This window comes from Otolemur garnettii, unplaced genomic scaffold, assembly GCF_000181295.1.
Source record: "Otolemur garnettii isolate 467f Iridium unplaced genomic scaffold, OtoGar3 scaffold00074, whole genome shotgun sequence".
NCBI classification, from domain to species: Eukaryota; Metazoa; Chordata; class Mammalia; order Primates; family Galagidae; genus Otolemur; species Otolemur garnettii.
The window spans coordinates 3,277,490-3,294,766 of NW_003852469.1; the positions used below are offsets into that span (position 1 = coordinate 3,277,490).

The window sequence follows — 17,277 nt, forward strand, 5'->3', positions numbered from 1 at the left end:
TTCCACTTCGCACTCCTGAGACTCCCAGGATTGGTTAAGGAAGGAGCTGTTAGGCTTCACTTCCCATCTCAAGTCGGAAGTAGGCGTCCGGTGACACGGAGGTCCCACAGCGCTGCGGGGAGGTCCTGCGCACCTCGGTCGCTGAGACCCGCAGCTAGAGGCCCGCCCCGCTCTTCCGGGATTTCCCGGGCAGACCGGAAATGAGGCGGTGCCTCCCGAGTACGCCGCACGCGATTGGTCAGCGCCGCCGTCGCTCAGCGCTTCAAGAGGGAGCGGCTGGGCGCTATCTTCCGGCTGGCTCCGCGCGCGCCACTCTTGGCGGATGGGGGGGGAAGCAGGGAATCCTTTCCGCGCTGGAGTCAGAGGTCCGTACCATGGAGCCGATCCCGGATGTGTCTCCTGGGCCTTCCCGATCTTTCAAGGAAGAGCTGCTGTGTGCCGTGTGCTACGACCCCTTCCGCGACGCGGTGACTCTGCGCTGCGGCCACAACTTCTGCCGCGAGTGCGTGAGCCGCTGCTGGGAGGTGCAGGTGGTACCCGCCTGCCCGGTGTGCAAGGACCGTGCGTCGCCCTCCGACCTGCGCACCAACCACACCCTCAACAATCTGGTGGAGAAACTGCTGCACGAGGAGGCCGAGGGCGCTCCCTGGACGGGGCGCCACTCCCAGCGCCTCTGTCGCCCGCACCGTGGCCAGTTGAGCCTCTTCTGCCTCGAAGACAAGGAGCTGTTGTGTTGTTCGTGCCAGGCCGACCCGCGGCACCAGGGCCACCGCGTGCAGCCAGTGAAGGACACTGCCCTCGACTTTCGGGTAAGCGCTGCCGAGCGCGCGAGGTGGCCGGGCGCACGCGGAGCCTCCTCCCTGCCCAGCCCAGCCCTGGTTACGTGGAGGGGCTGTCTACGCACAGCGCCCGAGATGGGAGAAGAGAGTGTAAACAGAAAGTGAGAGCTGGGGTTCTTTAGTGTTCTCAGGACAGCGCCATGCATTTTGGAGGGATCCGGGCGTGCACCCCTTCTGCCACCAGGGTGTGGCCCAGACCCCCTTTAAGCAGCCCTGATGTGAGCAATGGTCACGAACTCTCGAGCTTGGCACACTCAGCTTACAAGTAGACTAGCAGCTCAAGACCTGGCCAGGCACGTGGGGCCTTAAGATTTTCCCTGAATCAGTCACTTCTATTCCCTGCCCAGAATAAGGTGACTTATTCTGGCTTATCACTCAGGATCCTGATTCCTTGGGTTCCAGTGGCTATACATAAATCAGGGACCAACTTACAGGGCAAACTTTAACATGAATTCTTCAGTATAGGAAGGAAAAATGATCAGAAAATACGGGTTAGCCAGGCTCAGCATTTTTCAAAATGTTTGTAGACTGTAGGAATAAATTCATTTCCCACTGTGACCCAGAATACCCTAGAGTATATGTATCAGTTGAAAGAAAAGTTTTGTGACAATGTGTCCTTGTACCCTGGCATTTTCTGTTACTTCACTTTGTAACAGTTACAGTTAAAAACAGTGTGACTAAAAACTAAATTTGCTTTATCACCTACTAATAGTGAGTCAACACCCACAGTTTGGACAACAGCTGTCTGCTTGGAGGAAGCTGGATATACTGAAAAGGAGGCCCTATGAGAATCCTTGATGAATCCCAGTGTCTGCAAGGTCCTCTAGTTGCCCTCTCCTTTTTTTTTTTTTTTTTTTTGCAGTGCCTTTGCTATAGGATATCAAAAGTTGACTACAGTTTCCATATACATTTTGAGGAAGTTCAACGGGACTGTAAAGCAGTAGGAAAGCCAGGGAGGAGACAAGGTGGGGTTCTGTGTGATTAGAGGAGCCTGAGGGAAGAAGGGGCAGGTCAGAGACTGTGTGACCCGCCCAGGGGCTTTTCCACTGTGTGCTGTGGGAGCCCTCAAAGGTTCTAAATAAGGGATTTTGTGATGAGATTCATGGTTTAGAAAAATATAACTTTGGCAATTATGCGTGGAACTCAGCAAAAGTAATAATCATGCCGGCTACCATGTTTTGTGTGCTGGGTGCATTGAGTGTTCAACAATTTAATGCTCACAAAAACACCATGGGTTCGTGTACGAGTTTCCTATTACTGCCGTACTAAATGGTCACAAACATAATGGCTTAAAACAGCATGGACTTACTATCCTGTAGTTATGGAGGTTGGAAGTCCTAGATCAAGGTGTCAGGAAGGCTTCATTCCTTTTGGAGGCTCTAGGGGAGAATTTATTTCCTGGCCCTCTCTCACTTCTGGAGTCCCTCCCTCCACCCCCACAGTACATCATTGTGTCCGCATCTTCTGTCCCATTGCTTTCTGTAACTAATTCTACTTCCCTCTTACGGGGATTCTAGTAATTACATTGGGCCCAACTGTCTAATCCAGGATAATCTCCCTATATCAATTTAATCATCTGCAAAGTCCATCTGTCGTGTAAAGTAACACGTCCACCAGTTCCAGGGTTCAGAAAGTGCACATCAGGTTGGGGGTGGGGGGAGCATTATTCAGTTTGTTATAGGTAGACAATGACTTGAGTCTCAGGTTAAATAATTTGTCCAAAGTCACAGAGCAAGTAGAGAGTTCACCTGAGGCCATGTTCAGTGCTCACTCTGGTTCTGGACTTTGAGGGGGGTTTCCCTCATCCCAGAACCCTGGGGACAGCCAGCTGTATGTGTGGGCTTTAGAGATGTGAGTGGCTATTGACCCACTGTGAGTTGGCTGAAGAAAGTGGTGACTGAGTGCCTACTATGTGCCAGGCATAGTGTGTCTAGTACGGGACAGAACAGTTTAACATAGATCCAGCCTCCATGGAGTCAGGTGGGCATTATTGAATCATCTCACTAAAAATTACATCGATGCAGCCTGACATTCCTGTGAAGGACAGTGCAGGATGGGGTGGGAGATTGTAAGAGGGGCCTCTTCTTGTCAGGTGGGGCATGAGAAGGCGTCTCTAAGGAAGTGACTTCACAGAGAGGAGCTAAGAGGGCAGCCAGCAGTGAGGGGGTGCAGGATGTGGCCTGCAGTGATGGGGAGATGTTTCAAATGAGGAATGAGGGGTCCAGGATAGACCCGACAGGGAGGGGGTGCTCCTTAGGGAGCTGGGATTTTTGTCCTAAGTGCAGTGCAGGTGGTGGGAATGACTGATGATGTTTGGAGCATGGCTTAGTGTTTAAATTAGAACTCTAGAACAGATGAGTGCTTGGAGGGACCTTTGGAAATCCTAGAGGGCAACGTTTCTCAAACTTGAACAACTCCACGTTCTTCTTAAAGGAAGAAAATAATCCAACAGTGTGACTTACTTTATCAAGTTACTTGCCTGCACGCAAACATGAAATTGGTGTAAATTCATTTGCTTATACAACATTTAAGCAAAAAAACCAAAGGAAGCTGATAGATAAAATACAAATAAAACTTAAAGTCAATAATAAAATCAATAATAAAATAATTATAGGGTTTCATTTTGCTGAAACAAAATCTCTCCTCTTGGAAATAATACTCTTGATTCCCCCTTTACTCTGTTCCAAATGATTACCTGATTGGCCAAAATGTCCCTGTTTTAAGAACTCTGAAACTTTCACGTGACAGGATTGGCCTTCATTTGGCTCCAGCACATTCTGCACTTACTAAGTGTATTTTTCTTACTAGGCCAAGGCAATGAATGCTGTAATAGTCTGATAGCGCGTAAGTTGTTACAAAATACAAATGCTGGTGCTGAAGTCGTAGGAGCCAAAAGTGTGTGTCAGCTCTCTGTTTATGAGCTGACTCAGAATAGGCTCATCTTAGTATTGTTCTGGGTTATCATGAAATGAAAACATCCTCAAGAGACGCAGACACAGACCCACAAGAGACTATGAGGAGGTGGTTACATTTTACTAATGAGAAAGCAGAAACTCATCATGGTGATGGAATTAACATGTGACATCCTAGGATTAGAACTCAGGTTTTAGACTTTTGGTCAAAGTTCTCTGTGGCTTGACTTCAACAGCAGACTTGTCCTAAGTCCCATGGAGTTGCAGGCCTGTGAGCTGCTCTGTCCAGTTATTTCTTTCCTTTCCTTAGGGTCTTGCTCTGTCCCCCAGGCTGGAGGGCAGTGTACACTTAGAGCCTCTTAACTCCTGGGTTCAAGCAGTCCTCCTTCCTCAGGCTCCCGAGTAGCTGGACTACAGGTGCATGTACCATGCTTGGCTAATTTTTTTTTTCTTTTTTTAAGAGAGACAGGGTCTTGCTTTGTTGCCCAGGCTGGTCTCAAACTCCTGGACTCAAGTGATCCTGCTGCTTTGGCTTCCCAAAGTGCTGGTTTACAGGTGTAAGTTACTGTGCCTGCCTGGCTAGTCTCTTTTCTTACCCATCCCATGGGACTGACCTGAATCATTCTTTGCCACCAGCCTCTTCCTGCCCCAGAACTTTACCCCACCCCCTTACCTTCTTAGAATCAGTCTGGCTGAATCTAACCCCAGCGTATTCCGGGTGTCTCTCAAGCCACATTCCAAGTCTGCCCCCCTTCTAATACTTTCCCTCCCTTTCCTAACTACTCACCCCCTTCTCGGATCTCACTTTTTAGGCCAGCCTTGCTAGCTCCTCGGCTGCACCAGAGGATGGTCATTGTCTCCTGGTCTAGCATATGCCCAGTGGCAGGGCAGGAATCTTTAAACGCTGCTGACCGAGGCTCCTGAGTGGTGTGGCCTCAGCAGTCCATGCTGGGCAGGTGCAGTGTAAATGTAAAAGGAAAGGAAAGATCCAGGAGACTGACTTGGAGTTGGATGAGGTAGAGTTGCCACAGAAAGCTGGCACATACCAGTAGGAGAGTTAAATTACCAGGCATGTGAGCAGGGCTCAGTCAGTAATAGGAGCCAGCACTCACTGGATGCCTGGCACGTGTCTGCTGCTCTCTTGCCGTCATTTCATGTGGATTGACTTGTGGAGTCCTCACAGCAGTCCTTTGAGCTCAGTAGTGTTATCCAGAGGAGGGAACTGAGGTACAGAGAAGTTAGGGAACTTGCTTATGATCGCCTGCTGTTAACACAAAAATGATCAGAATAAGTAGAAAATAGAACGGACAGAAAATGAAATCAGCAACTATTTTGGTTTTTGTACCATAAGAGTTAAAAGGCTAGGCTGCCGAGCAGGACTGATGGGCTATTCTCTGTTTCTTACAGCACATTTCCCCAAAACTTAGCACCTTCAAACAACGGACACTTTTTACCTCACAGTTTCTGTGGGTCACAAGGCTGCGGTGGACGTGATGGCCAGGGCTGTGGTCTCATCTGATGGCTTGCCTGGGGCAGGGTCCGACTTCAGGCTCAGTTGGGGGTGTTGGCTGGATGCAGGTCCTACTGGGCTGTTGGTCTGAGAGCCTCAGTCCCTCACCACTGTAGGTTGGAGACCACTGTTAGTTCCTGGGCCACTCTAAGGGGTAGACTGCCACATGGCAGCTGCCATCTATATGAGTAAGCAAGAGACCCAGGCTGGGAATGCACTGGCATTGCCACTTAATCTCAGAGGTGACTTACCTTTATTTTTGCCAAATTCTATTATTTAGAAACATGTCACCAGGTCTAGCTCACAGGGGAGGGGATTTTATAAAAGCCTCAGTACCAGGAGGTGGGGATCCCTGGGGCCATTTCTGAGGCTGCCCCTCATCTGCCCTCTGGCTCCTAATGTATCACATCCCTCTCACCCTCACCCTCTCCAAACTCCCCAAATACCTCATCCAAAATTCAGACTCTGATGATCTAAATCAGGTATGGGTGGGGAAGAGGTTTTTGGGGGACAATCTATATTACTTTTTACTACATAACAAATCACCCCAACATCAAGCAGCTTAAACTCTTATTGCACAGGAGGATGGGGTCACTGTGGCCAGCATAGTGGCTGCCTGCACAGCTGTTCATGCTCTGGGTACCGGCTGCACACTGCTGGCTGGTCATTTTCCCATTGAACTTCACTTTCTCATCCATACAACGAGGCAGATAATGTTACTTACCTAGTAAGGATAATGAATAAATGATATACTTTGTCAAGTAATTAGCATAGTCCCTGGCACAGTAAGAGATAGTTAATTTATAATTAATATGATTAGAATTGTTATTAGTTTTCCTAAGAAAAAACTTGAGAAGTTTCCTCAGCGTAGAAACAGTAGAGAGAAAATGATCAGTCTTGGACAAACAGTGGGAAGCCAGCCAAAAAGTCAAGGTCATTCTTTAAGGAGTCCAAGGAGATCAGAAGCAACGATTAAACTTTTAAAAACAAAACGAACTAAGCAAAAACTATTTGAACCTGCTGCATAAAGTATTTTACTGATACAAACAGAATTAGAACGTCAGATTAAGGAGGGGTGGGGGACATATTTAGGTGAGAAGTAATTGAGCCCTAGGGGAGTGACCAAGTTAGCCCCAACTATCAGACCCACACATTAGTGACGGCAGACCCCTCCAGTTTGGAAACTTGCAAGGGGAACTGTGACCACATTGCTTTTACTGTTAGCCACACAGCCCAGGGGTTCAGGCCCCAGCTTTGGGCTCAAGCAGGCCTCCCCTTTATGTTGTACTGTGAGCAGCACAGGAGGAGACAGGTCCCTTCTCAGCCCTGTCTCCCTCTCTGAGCACCCTTTATGCTGTAAAGTTATGATTTGAGGTCAGGAGCCTGCTTGCTCAGCTTTGCCTGCAGCGCTTGGTACTGTCTGGGTCGGTAAACACAGCTGTGTCACACTCAGTGGAAGTGGCATTCCCGTGCCGGCGTGGTGTGTCTGTTCTCCCTGCCTGGCCTCCAGCCTGACCTATCTCCCCATGTCCTTTTCTCACCCTCCAGGCCAAGTGCAGGAACATGGAGCATACGCTGCGGGAAAAGGCCAAGGCCTTTTGGGCCATGCGGCGTTCCTATGAGGCTGTCGCCAAGCACAATCAGGTGAGTGACCATGTGTGCTGAACGGGCACTAGGGGATACTAGGGCAGGCGGGGGATGGGTGAAGGTGGGCTGGCCTGGCTTTAGCTAACGTCACCTAGTAGCTAACTGCTGACCAGAGTGGGCCCTCTGAGCCACAGGAAGCCTTTGTCACCTGCTCAGAGTAGCCCTCCTCTTTCACTACCTCCCTGATTTATTTTTTTCTGAGACACCTCATTACCTGTAATTACCTTTTTGTTTTCTATTTGTTGTTTAAATTATCTCCTCCCATCAGAATATAATGAAAGCAGAACATACTGTTGACAATTATTAGAACAGTTCTTAGCATACAATAGATGAAAGTTAACGTTTGTTGATTGAATGAATGAAGTGGGTAAGTGAGGATTAAGTGTTTATTAATGGAATGGGGTGAATTGGCTCTCCTGTCTCCACTTTTCTGCCTCAGTACTCTGTCTTCATCTGGGTCCCGTGGGGACCTATTTTCTGACTGTTGATCCTGGCTCTGATTTGTCACTATCTGATGTGGCTCCTGGTGACTACTGCTCAGTGGGACTCAGCTTGGCTCCAGCAGCTAAGACATGCCTGGTGGGCTGCTGGTCACTCCCCCAAAAAGCTTTACTTGGGAGTTTACCATGAGCCACAGGGCAGAAGACAGGATTGTGTGAAATACCGTCCAGGACAGGGACCTCAATGCAGCCCTATTTTCAAATCCAAGCCAAGTTCCCCAGGCAAATCTCTCAACCTCCTCCAAACTAATCTCCTCCTCTGTAAAGAGAGAACAATTCTTTCTTCTTAAGATTATTTTTAAAAACATTCAGATAAAATAATGCTTATAAAGTACCCAACAGACAGAAGTCGTTCAGCTTTTCTGCAGTCTTACAGACTAACACGCTGATCGGAGAGTCTTCGCTGTTGTGGTGAATTATCTTGTTATCATATGTCAGAGCCGTGGACATACACTGAAATTCCAACTCCAAAATGAGATGGCTAACCTGCCGTTGCTGGAGGACACCTTTTGAGTTGTTTTGTTCAGGAGTTGTGTTTATCACTTTTGCTCGATTTCTGACTGGCTCACCTCGTATGGGGCAGTCGTTGGGAGTGTCCTTCTGGCCAGGAAGCAACAACACTTGCCCATCCCGGGCAGCGTAGACTCCTGAGCTAAGGGCAGCATGATCAAGTGTGAAGCCTCTAGAATTCTTTCTTCTGATCAGTGCTTTTTCTGTGAAGTTCCATTGATCCAGTCGATGAGAGAAGTGGAAGTTTTGGTGTCACCCCTTTATGGCGAGGCTGTCAGGTATAGTTGTGAGGATGACAGCTGACTTTGCACTGGTGATTTTTCTTATCAGGGTTTCCACTTTCTCTAACATGCCACTGTCAGTCTTTTATCTGTTCCCATTTCGTGTCTTTGGTTATTGGTAAGTTTGTACATCTTTTTACTACTGTAATAGCTATTTGCGTGTCTTCTACGAATGCCAGTTCACGTTCTTTTTCCCCCCTTGGAATATTTGTCTTTTCTCCTAGTTGATTTGTAAAAGTACTTTGTACGTTAAGAATAATAATACTTTCTCTAGTTTGTCATTTCTTTTTTAGTCAAATCATTTCATTTTTTCTGGTCATTTTCACTTTGTTAGTGAATCGTTTTGTTAATGTATTACCAGAGCCATAAACACACCAGTGGCCCATAACTTTGAATGGTTTGATTTTTTTTTTTTTCACTTTACACTGGTGCAACATTGATGTGCATTCAGTGGAAACTGCACTTCAAGTGCCCATAGAATTATCTTGTCTTTCATTTTCAATACAGTATTCAATAAATTACATGAGATAGTCATCACTTTATTACAAAACAGGATTTGGTGGAGTATGGTCATGTGATAATTTGTGCCTGTAGTCCCAGGTACTTGGGAGGCCAAGGTGAGAAGCTCACTTGAGCCCAGGAGTTCACAACTAGCCTAGGCAACATAGCAAGATCCTGTCTTTAAAAAAAAATGAAAAAAATTAGCCAGGCATGGTAGCATGTGGCTGTAGCTACGCAGGAGGATCATTTGAGCCCAGGAGTTCGAGGCTACAGTGAGCTGTGATCATGCCACTGCACTCCATACTGGGAGACAGAGCAAAACCCCGTCTATTAAAAAAATAAAATAAAATAGACTTTGTGTTAGATAATTTGGCTCAACTGTTGGCTGATGTAAGTATCCTGAACTCATTTAAGGTATGCTAAACTATATCATGATACTTGGTAGGTTGGGTATTAAATGCATTTTCAACTTACAGTGGGTTTGTTGAAATGTAACCCCATCATGAGTCGAGGAGCCTCTGTATTGAACTCTAAATCCCAAGGTGAGATTGCTTACCTGCCATTGCTAGAGCACACCTTTTGACTTATTTTTCCAGTAGTTGTTATAGAATTACATTTGTATATTTAACTATATTAATAGTCTTGCCATACAAAACCTTGTATTTTCTGTGTATTTAATTATCTCATTCTTTCCTTAAGGATTCATGTTATGCCCAGAAATGTTTTTCTCCTTCCAAGATAAGAAATACTTCTTTGTCTTCACTTTTTAAGTGTTTTTTGTGTTTATGATTTGAAGTGTATGCTTTCATCTGTAAGGATTCTACATAGGATTTCTTTAGCAGGAATCTGGAAGTCTCAGGGCTGGGTGGTGGCTGAGGTCCCCTGCGCATCTGACCTCTGCCTCCCACCTGCTCCCCGCTGTAGGGGGAGGCCGCCTGGCTGGAAAGTCGCATCCGGCAGGAGTTCGGCAAGCTGCGTGAGTTCCTGAGAGTGGAGGAGCAGGCCATCCTAGACGCCATGGCCCTCGAGACCAGGCAGAAGCAGCTTCTGGCTGAGGAGAAAATGAAACAGCTCAGAGAGGAGACGGAGGCCTTGGCCCGTGAGATTGAGCGTCTGCAGATGGAGATGAAGGAAGATGATGTTTCTTTTCTCATGGTAAGGAGCTCAGCATCTGGATTCAGGGGAGGGGATCAGGGGAAGCAGGTGCCAGGGACCCACCAGGAGATGGTACTCATCAGCTATGCCCAACCCAGTCTTCCCAGAGCTCTTGGGTACTGGCCTATAGGTGCCCATAGGTGATGTGTTTCATGTCAAGACTAAAAAGATTGTCATTAGAGCAGAGTTCCTTGGGAGCCTCTAATTTCTCTCTAACTTTTTCTTCCCCCCCGACCCCGGCCCACATTCTCTTGCACTCATTCTTGCCCTCATTTTTTGTGTCTTGTTTCTTCTCTCTACCCTTTTATACAATGGAGTCTCTTAAAATTATCCAATTATTTAAGTTTTGGATTTAAATATGATGCCTGCATATTATTCTTTCTTCTTAAGATGATTTTTATTCTCTCTTTCATAATACTGAGTCCATCTTACTTCCTTTATTGATTTCGTTTTCACCTCATGAGTCATTGGTCCTTACAGAGAAGTTCCTATAACTTGAAAGCTGGTTTGTAAATCAGTCAGGATAGCAGAGTTGCTGAGCTGCCAGGAAAGCAGCTGAACTCTCTGGAAAAGGGAGACTTTGTAGAACAGAGTAACAAAGGACAGAGACTGTCTCTGTCCAGGCAGGTGTCGTGTCCTGGGCTGGACCTTTATGGGTTCTTTGCTTTATCAGAGCCTTTCCTTGACCTGTGATGTCTCCTGTCTCCAGAACGCCACTGATGATGAAATCATTTGCTGGGTTCTAAAAACCAGGTTTCTTGCCAGTTCTCTTTAGGAAATTGGAAGTGTTGTCTTGCCCAGTACCCAGAGTACTTTCAAGAATGGTGTGTGACTCCTTTTTTTTTTTTTGAAAAGAAAAACAATCCTTATTAAGATATAATTCACATACTGTGCAATTCACCCATTTAAAATGTACAGTCCTATGATTTTTAGCATATACACAGTTGGGCAACTGGCAGGACTATGAATCTGAGAACACTTCATCATCCCAGAGAAGCCTTGGCAATCCTACTTTTTGCCCATCTAGATTTACCTATTTAGATCTTTCATATAAGTGGTGGAATTTGATGATATGTGGCCTTTGGTGACGCCTTTTGACTCAGCGTAGTGTTTTGCACTTTAGTCATGTTGTAGCATCTATCAATATTTCATTCCTTTTTCTGGCTGAATAATACAGTGTTGTGGCTGTTCTGGGTCCTTTGAATTTCTGTATGACTTTTGGGATCAGTTTTTCAGTTTTTGCAAAGAAGCCAGCTGGGATAGAAATTACACTGAATCTATAGAGGAACTTGGTTTTTGTTGCTGTAGCAGACCACCATAGGCTGGGTGACTTGTATACAACAGAAGTTTATTCAGCTTATGTTCTGGAGGCCAGGAAGCCCGAGAGCATGGCACTGGCATTGAGCAAGTGTCATCTCATGGCGGAAGGTGGCCTGTGCAACAGAGAGAGGCGCTGGGGCCTGGACTCCCTTTCTGACAGCTGTGGTCATGATAACTAGTTCACTCAGTGATAATTAATGACCACACCCTCGTGACTCAGTCTCATCTCATTAAGCCCCACCTCCCAACGCTGGTGCACTGGGGATTGGGTTTCCAACACATGAACTTCTAGGGGACACATTCAAACGGTAGCAGGAAGTTTGACATCTTAATATTTAAGTCTTCTGATCTATGAACATGGCGTCATGACTCCCTTTGTGGTTAGAAACATACATTTTCTCTACATCTGTGTTTCTTTTTTTTTTCCCCAGAAACACAAGAGCCGAAAACGCCGGTAAGTTGCTAAAGCTGGTAGAGGGGAGGGGAGGAGCAGGCAGGATACCAGGGTACAAACTTCAATGACCCCAGGGCCAGACAAGCAACACAGGCAGCGGGGTGTGACACAGAGAATGGGGCCGAGCCAGGTGGAGGCAGCCGTCTTCCACAGCATTCTCAATGTGGGAGGTGCTGGGGCGGAACATCATTCTCTTTAGAGTGGGGAGTCCCTGTCCACCGTGCAGGAAGGGAGAGCGTGGCTCATGTTTCTCAGCAGGTCATCTAATACCGGGCTCGCTTCTTGGTTGGCCTCCTGCCTCCGGGAGCCCCAGGCCGTGCTGGTTGGTGCTGATGGTTGTTGGGTTCACAGGGCTGAATGAGGAAGAGCTGTGTCCCAGTCGGAGCTGCCCAAAGGTGGGAGAGAGAGCTGGGGACAGCAGTGAGTTCGCTGTGCTCACTCCTCACTGGCAGTGTGCAAGCCAAGGCCGGATGACACCTTGAGCCTGGTGGACTAAAGCACCTTTAGGGTCTCTTCCAGCTCAGACATCCCTTGAGGCAGATGTGTGTGATTTCTGCCCACAAGGGTGGCAGCCGTGGCAAAGAACCTCCTATTTGTATTCCTCCCAGCCAGGCAGGGTGAGCCTGGTACTGCACGCTGAACGGCTATAGCAGCCCACTTGGCTCCTGGCCCACGTCCCACCTAAGTCCAGTTCAGTCTTGTCTTGGGGAAGGTGGCCAGGAAACTTGGGCTCAAGGCAAGGGAGCAAGTCCTGTTGCTGGATTCCAGTTAACCCAGTTTGGCCGAGGATGCATGGCCCAGGCCCTGCTCAATACCCAGTTCTCCTTCCTAGACTCTTATGTACCTCGGAGCCAGAGCCTGTGCAGCCCGACATGCTCATCGACGTCTGCAAGTATCTGGGCTCCCTGCAGTACCGTGTCTGGAAAAAGATGGTCACGTCTGTCGAATCTGGTGAGTGGGATGCGGGCAGGTGTTCCCAGCATGGGGGCCAGTGCCTCATGCTAGCAAAGAGCCAGGTGGACTCCTCTCTGCCGGGTCCACCTGCTTAGAGCTCCCTCATCGCTCAGCTGATCTCCTGGCCCCTGGCCCCTGCCAGGGCTTCTGGTCCTCTTCACTCTGGCCTGACAGTCCCACCCTCCTGGCACAACACTTTCCTCTGGGGGTCCTGAAACTCTGCTGTTGATGTGATTGGATGCAAAATACTAACACCTACTCAATCCATTTGCCTTGAACTGAGGGATCCCGGGAGGCCAACACCAGAAAGCCATCCCCGAGGACAGACGAGGGTGTGGCCCCCTCCAACCTTCTTCACTGCCTTTTACTGAAATCTCAGGCAGGAGCAAACACAGCACAGAGGAAAGCTTCAGAGAGAGTAAAGGTTAACAAGGAGTTTATCTCTAACTCTTAACACATTCTGTTTACTGCACTTCTTTCTGTGTTGCCTTTTTCTTATTGCTGCTAACTATGGCTCAGGGTCAGGACAGTATGCTGTGTCTAGTGAGGATAGCTTGAGTACTCCAGGCCAGCAGGGCTGGTTGGCCTTTGTTCAGATTACTCTGTTCCCAGTGCCTCGCACTTTTAACCCTGTGCTCTGTCCCAATCTCCCACCTCTTCAGAGAGGAAACCTGGCTTCCCTCTCTGTTCAGAACTGTGTTGTATATATGATGAAAGACCTCCTTGCCCCGGGGCCACCTCTCCCCAGGGGACTCCAGCCCACTCTTGCCACTGTGTCCTGGCTTTACAGGGAGGGATGACCCAGGGGAGTGGTTCATGCTTTTCAAAGACATCACAGGGTCGTGTGAACATTGAGTCCCTGCCCAAATAGTTCTCTGTGGCTGCCGTAACAAAAGACCACAAACGAGGTGGCTTTAGAAGACAGAAATGGAAGTTGTGGAGGCCAGAAGTCCAAAATCGAGATGTTGGAGGGCCACCCTCCCTCTGAAGCCTTCGCCTCCTCCTAGCTGCTGGGGTTTGCCGGCTAGCCTGTGCTTTCTCCCCCAGAGGAGACCGACTGTGTCTCCTCTGTGTTTACAAGGGTGTCAGTCATCGTATTAGGGACATCTGCAGTGACCTCATTCCCAAATAAGGTCACATTCTGAGGTGCTGGGTTAGGACTGCCATGGATCTTTTGAGAGGACACAGTCCAGCCCCTTGACACCACCCCTCAACTCAGGGCCCGTCGGACCCAGCGGGGTTTGGGGTCGTGTGGTGGAAGGGAGGGTGTCAGGCTTGCTGATCTCCCCGTCCCCTTCTACTCGCAGTGCCCTTCAGCTTGGATCCCAACACCGCGGCTGGCTGGCTGTCAGTGTCCGACGACCTCTCCAGCGTCACCAACCACGGCTACCGCGTGCAGGTGGAGAACCCCGAGCGCTTCTCCTCGGCGCCCTGCCTGCTGGGCTCCCGCGTCTTCTCGCAGGGCTCCCACGCCTGGGAGGTGGCGCTGGGGGGGCTGCCAAGCTGGCGGGTGGGTGTGATGCGCGTCCGACAGGACTCGGAGGGCCACTCACACAGCTGCTACCACGACACGCGCTCGGGCTTCTGGTACGTGTGCCGCACGCAGGGCGTGGAGGGGGACCACTGCGTGACCTCGGACCCCACCTCGTCGCCGCTGGTCCTGCCCATCCCGCGCCGCCTGCGTGTAGAGCTGGAGTGCGAGGAGGGCGAGCTGTCCTTTTACGACATCGAGCGCCAGTGCCACCTGTACACCTTCCACGCCTGCTTCGGGCCCGTGCGGCCCTACTTCTACCTGGGCGGCATGCGTGGGGAAGGCCCCCTGGAGCCACTGCGCATCTGCCCTCTGCGCGTCAGCATCAAGGAGGAGCTGGACAGCTGAGCCCCGGGCGCCGCCCTAGTGCCACCACCTGTTTCTTCTTCTGCCCCTTCCTGAGGCCTCAGTGTCCTGGGCACTGCTCTTCCCCACCTTCTTGCCAGGTTCTTCGTCCTGTCCTATCTGGTCATTTCCAGTGACTCCAGCCTCTGGCCTCTCTGGTGGCTTCTCTGCCCACTATAGCACCATCCAGGAGGCCCCTGGTTGGGCTGGGCTCTTCCCAGAAGTCCTGGCACCTTCAGGAGACGAATTTTCTGAATCCTCATTCCAGGATTTCCAGGGATACTGTTTGCTTCCAGAATGGGACTGTTGTAAGATGTAGGTTTTACTGTTGTCCCAGTATTTTGAGACCAGCTGACCTGAAGAGGACTGCCATATTGCTCACGGTTCTCTGGAGGAGGGGGGAGGCCAGAAAGCACCAGGTTGGTCAGAAGGTGGGGGTGAGGAGCATGTGGGCCAGAGGCTGTACCGTGGTTTTCTCAGGAAGGAGTGGGCAGGGCAGGGTAGACGGCTCAGGACCCACTGATACTGGCACTGGGATGGTTCATTATCCCCACAAGGGGGTACTGGCCTGGATCATGATTACGAGAGGTGGAGGGGGAAGGCTCTGGCTGGCTGGGCCTGCTGCAGCCTAGGTGCTTGCTATCTACTCGCGGGCTAGCCTGGGAGGGGCAGGTCCTCCAGGGCCAGGGAAGCTCCAGGTGCCGGAGCATCAGGAATACAGTAAGGAAGAAAACGCAGTGAATGTGGGGCTGCTGCCGCAGCCGGGGCTCGGGGCTTGGGGCTCGGGGCTCAGCTTGTCTTTTACTTTATGTCAGTATCTTAAGACCTTGCGATGGGTCTTCCATTCCCGTTGGATCAGCTCTGATTTATGTTTATAGTTCTTGGATGAGAACAGAGGGTTCTGGAGCACTTAGAAACAAAATTTTAAAACAGTGATGTCAGCCTTGTTCCCCCTCTGGGCCTCAGAGTTCTCATTGGTACATGAGCTGGGAGGACAAGGACAGCCTTCTGTAATTACTATGGTTAATTCTCACAGTCTGACAGAGGAAAGAAGAGAGGGCCCTTTCCAGTTAGGAAGGAGGGAAAGGGATGCGCTTGGGAGACAGTGGTTGTGGCCCTGGACGCTGTGGGAGAGGGGACAGAGGCAGGTGCTGCCCCGGGGGCCTTGCCACTTTCTCATCTCTCCAGCCTGCTCCTTCTTGCTCTGCTACTTAGGTTTTCATCCCAAATTTCTCCTTCCTCCACTGTGCCTACAGACTCGTATCTGCGCTTATCTCACATGTGCCTCCAGAGAGTGTTTAATTTTCGAATCACTGTGGTAAAAAGAAATATTTTCCCGTTAGAGCAGTGTTAAAATTGCGGCGTGTTCCTGGCCAAAGTCTCAGGGTCCCACCTCCTGCCTGTACCCCCAGTTCACAACACTGACATATCCAACAAATTATGGCTCACACTTGTTATTGGGGATAAATGTATCCTCACATTGGTTGTAAAACAAGTAGGACCAGGGAGGAAATGGCACCATGTGAAGTGGGCGGGGCTGGGAGTGGCGAGGGAGCACATGAGCCTGGGGGAAGATCCTTCAGACACTTTGGTAGCCACAGGTTTGGGCACCCTCTGCTACAAAGTATCCAGCCCATCAAATAGAATTTCTTTATAATAAACTTGACCTGAAATTATTTCATCAATAATAGTAAACTTTTTGTTCTTTAACTTGGGTCTTGGTATGCATATAATAAACTTTTAAAATTTTTTCTTATTTTTACCTTAGATGTCAGAAAAGGTTCTTTTTTTCTAAAACAGGATAATTTTTAGAATAGCCTAGGCCTCTTTATTAAAAAAAAAAAGATATTTGAGCTTAAACCCTTTATGCCTTATGACATTTCCTTTGAGTGTTTATATAAACAGAAGTTCTTCCCTGTTGTAGCAGGTGTCTGCCTTTATTCCCTTCTATTGTTGGGTAATGTTCTATTGTATGGGTGATATACACTGTTACCTTTTATATATCTGTTCAGTAGTTGATGGACATTCAGGTTGTTTCTGTGTTTCAACTATCACAAATATTGCTGCTATGAACATTCATGTACAAGTTTTTGTGTGAACATGTTTTTAGTTCTTTCTGGTGCACGTCTAGGTTTGCTGAATCATATAGTAACTCTGTTCAACTCTTTAAGGGTTGCCAACCTGATTTCCAGTGGCTGCAGCATTTTACATTCCCATGAGCTGTGTGTGAATGTTCTGATTGCCCCACATCCTTGTCAACACTTGTTATCTTCTGCCTTTTAACTTAGCCATCCTAGGGGTGATGATTTGCATCCCCGGGGATGGGGTTTTGATTTGCGTTTCTCTGATGGCTGATGGTACCAAGCATCTTTTCTTGTGCTTATTGGCCATTGGTATATCTTCTCAAGAGGACTGTTTTTAGTTCCTTTGCTCATTTTTAAATGGGTTTTCTTTATTATTAGAGTTGTAAGAGTTCTTTCTATATTCTAGTTATTAGTCCCTTTATCAAACATGTGATTTATAAAACAACTCTGTCATTCTGTAAGCTGTTTATTGATGCTGTTTTTTGAGACACTAAAGGTTTTAATTTTGACAATATCCAATTTTAATTTTTCTTTTGTTGTTTATGTGTCTTAGGAATCTTACTTTCAACACTGCCCTTAAGTCCATATATTCTAGTTAATTTCTGGGCGTTGGCTTAGGGATGGGGCAATCACTCTGTTGGCAGGAAGCCCTGGTTCGTTCGTTGTTCCTTAAACCCCCTCCTGCCCTCACCTTCCACTCAGCCCATCTCATACCCCTTCTCATTACTACATCA

At 48.4% G+C, this 17,277-nt stretch overlaps 1 protein-coding gene across 1 annotated transcript; it reads left to right on the forward strand.

The window, feature by feature from the left end:
* The first annotated feature begins 323 nt into the window (after positions 1 to 323).
* Positions 324 to 17,057, forward strand: TRIM35 (tripartite motif containing 35). Its single transcript, XM_003794020.3, has 6 exons — positions 324 to 809; positions 6,810 to 6,905; positions 9,625 to 9,855; positions 11,607 to 11,629; positions 12,462 to 12,580; positions 13,891 to 17,057. The coding sequence occupies exons 1-6, from the start codon at positions 375 to 377 to the stop codon at positions 14,460 to 14,462; spliced, it is 1,476 nt and encodes a 491-aa protein (XP_003794068.1). The 5' UTR covers positions 324 to 374; the 3' UTR covers positions 14,463 to 17,057.
* Positions 17,058 to 17,277: the final 220 nt, after the last annotated feature.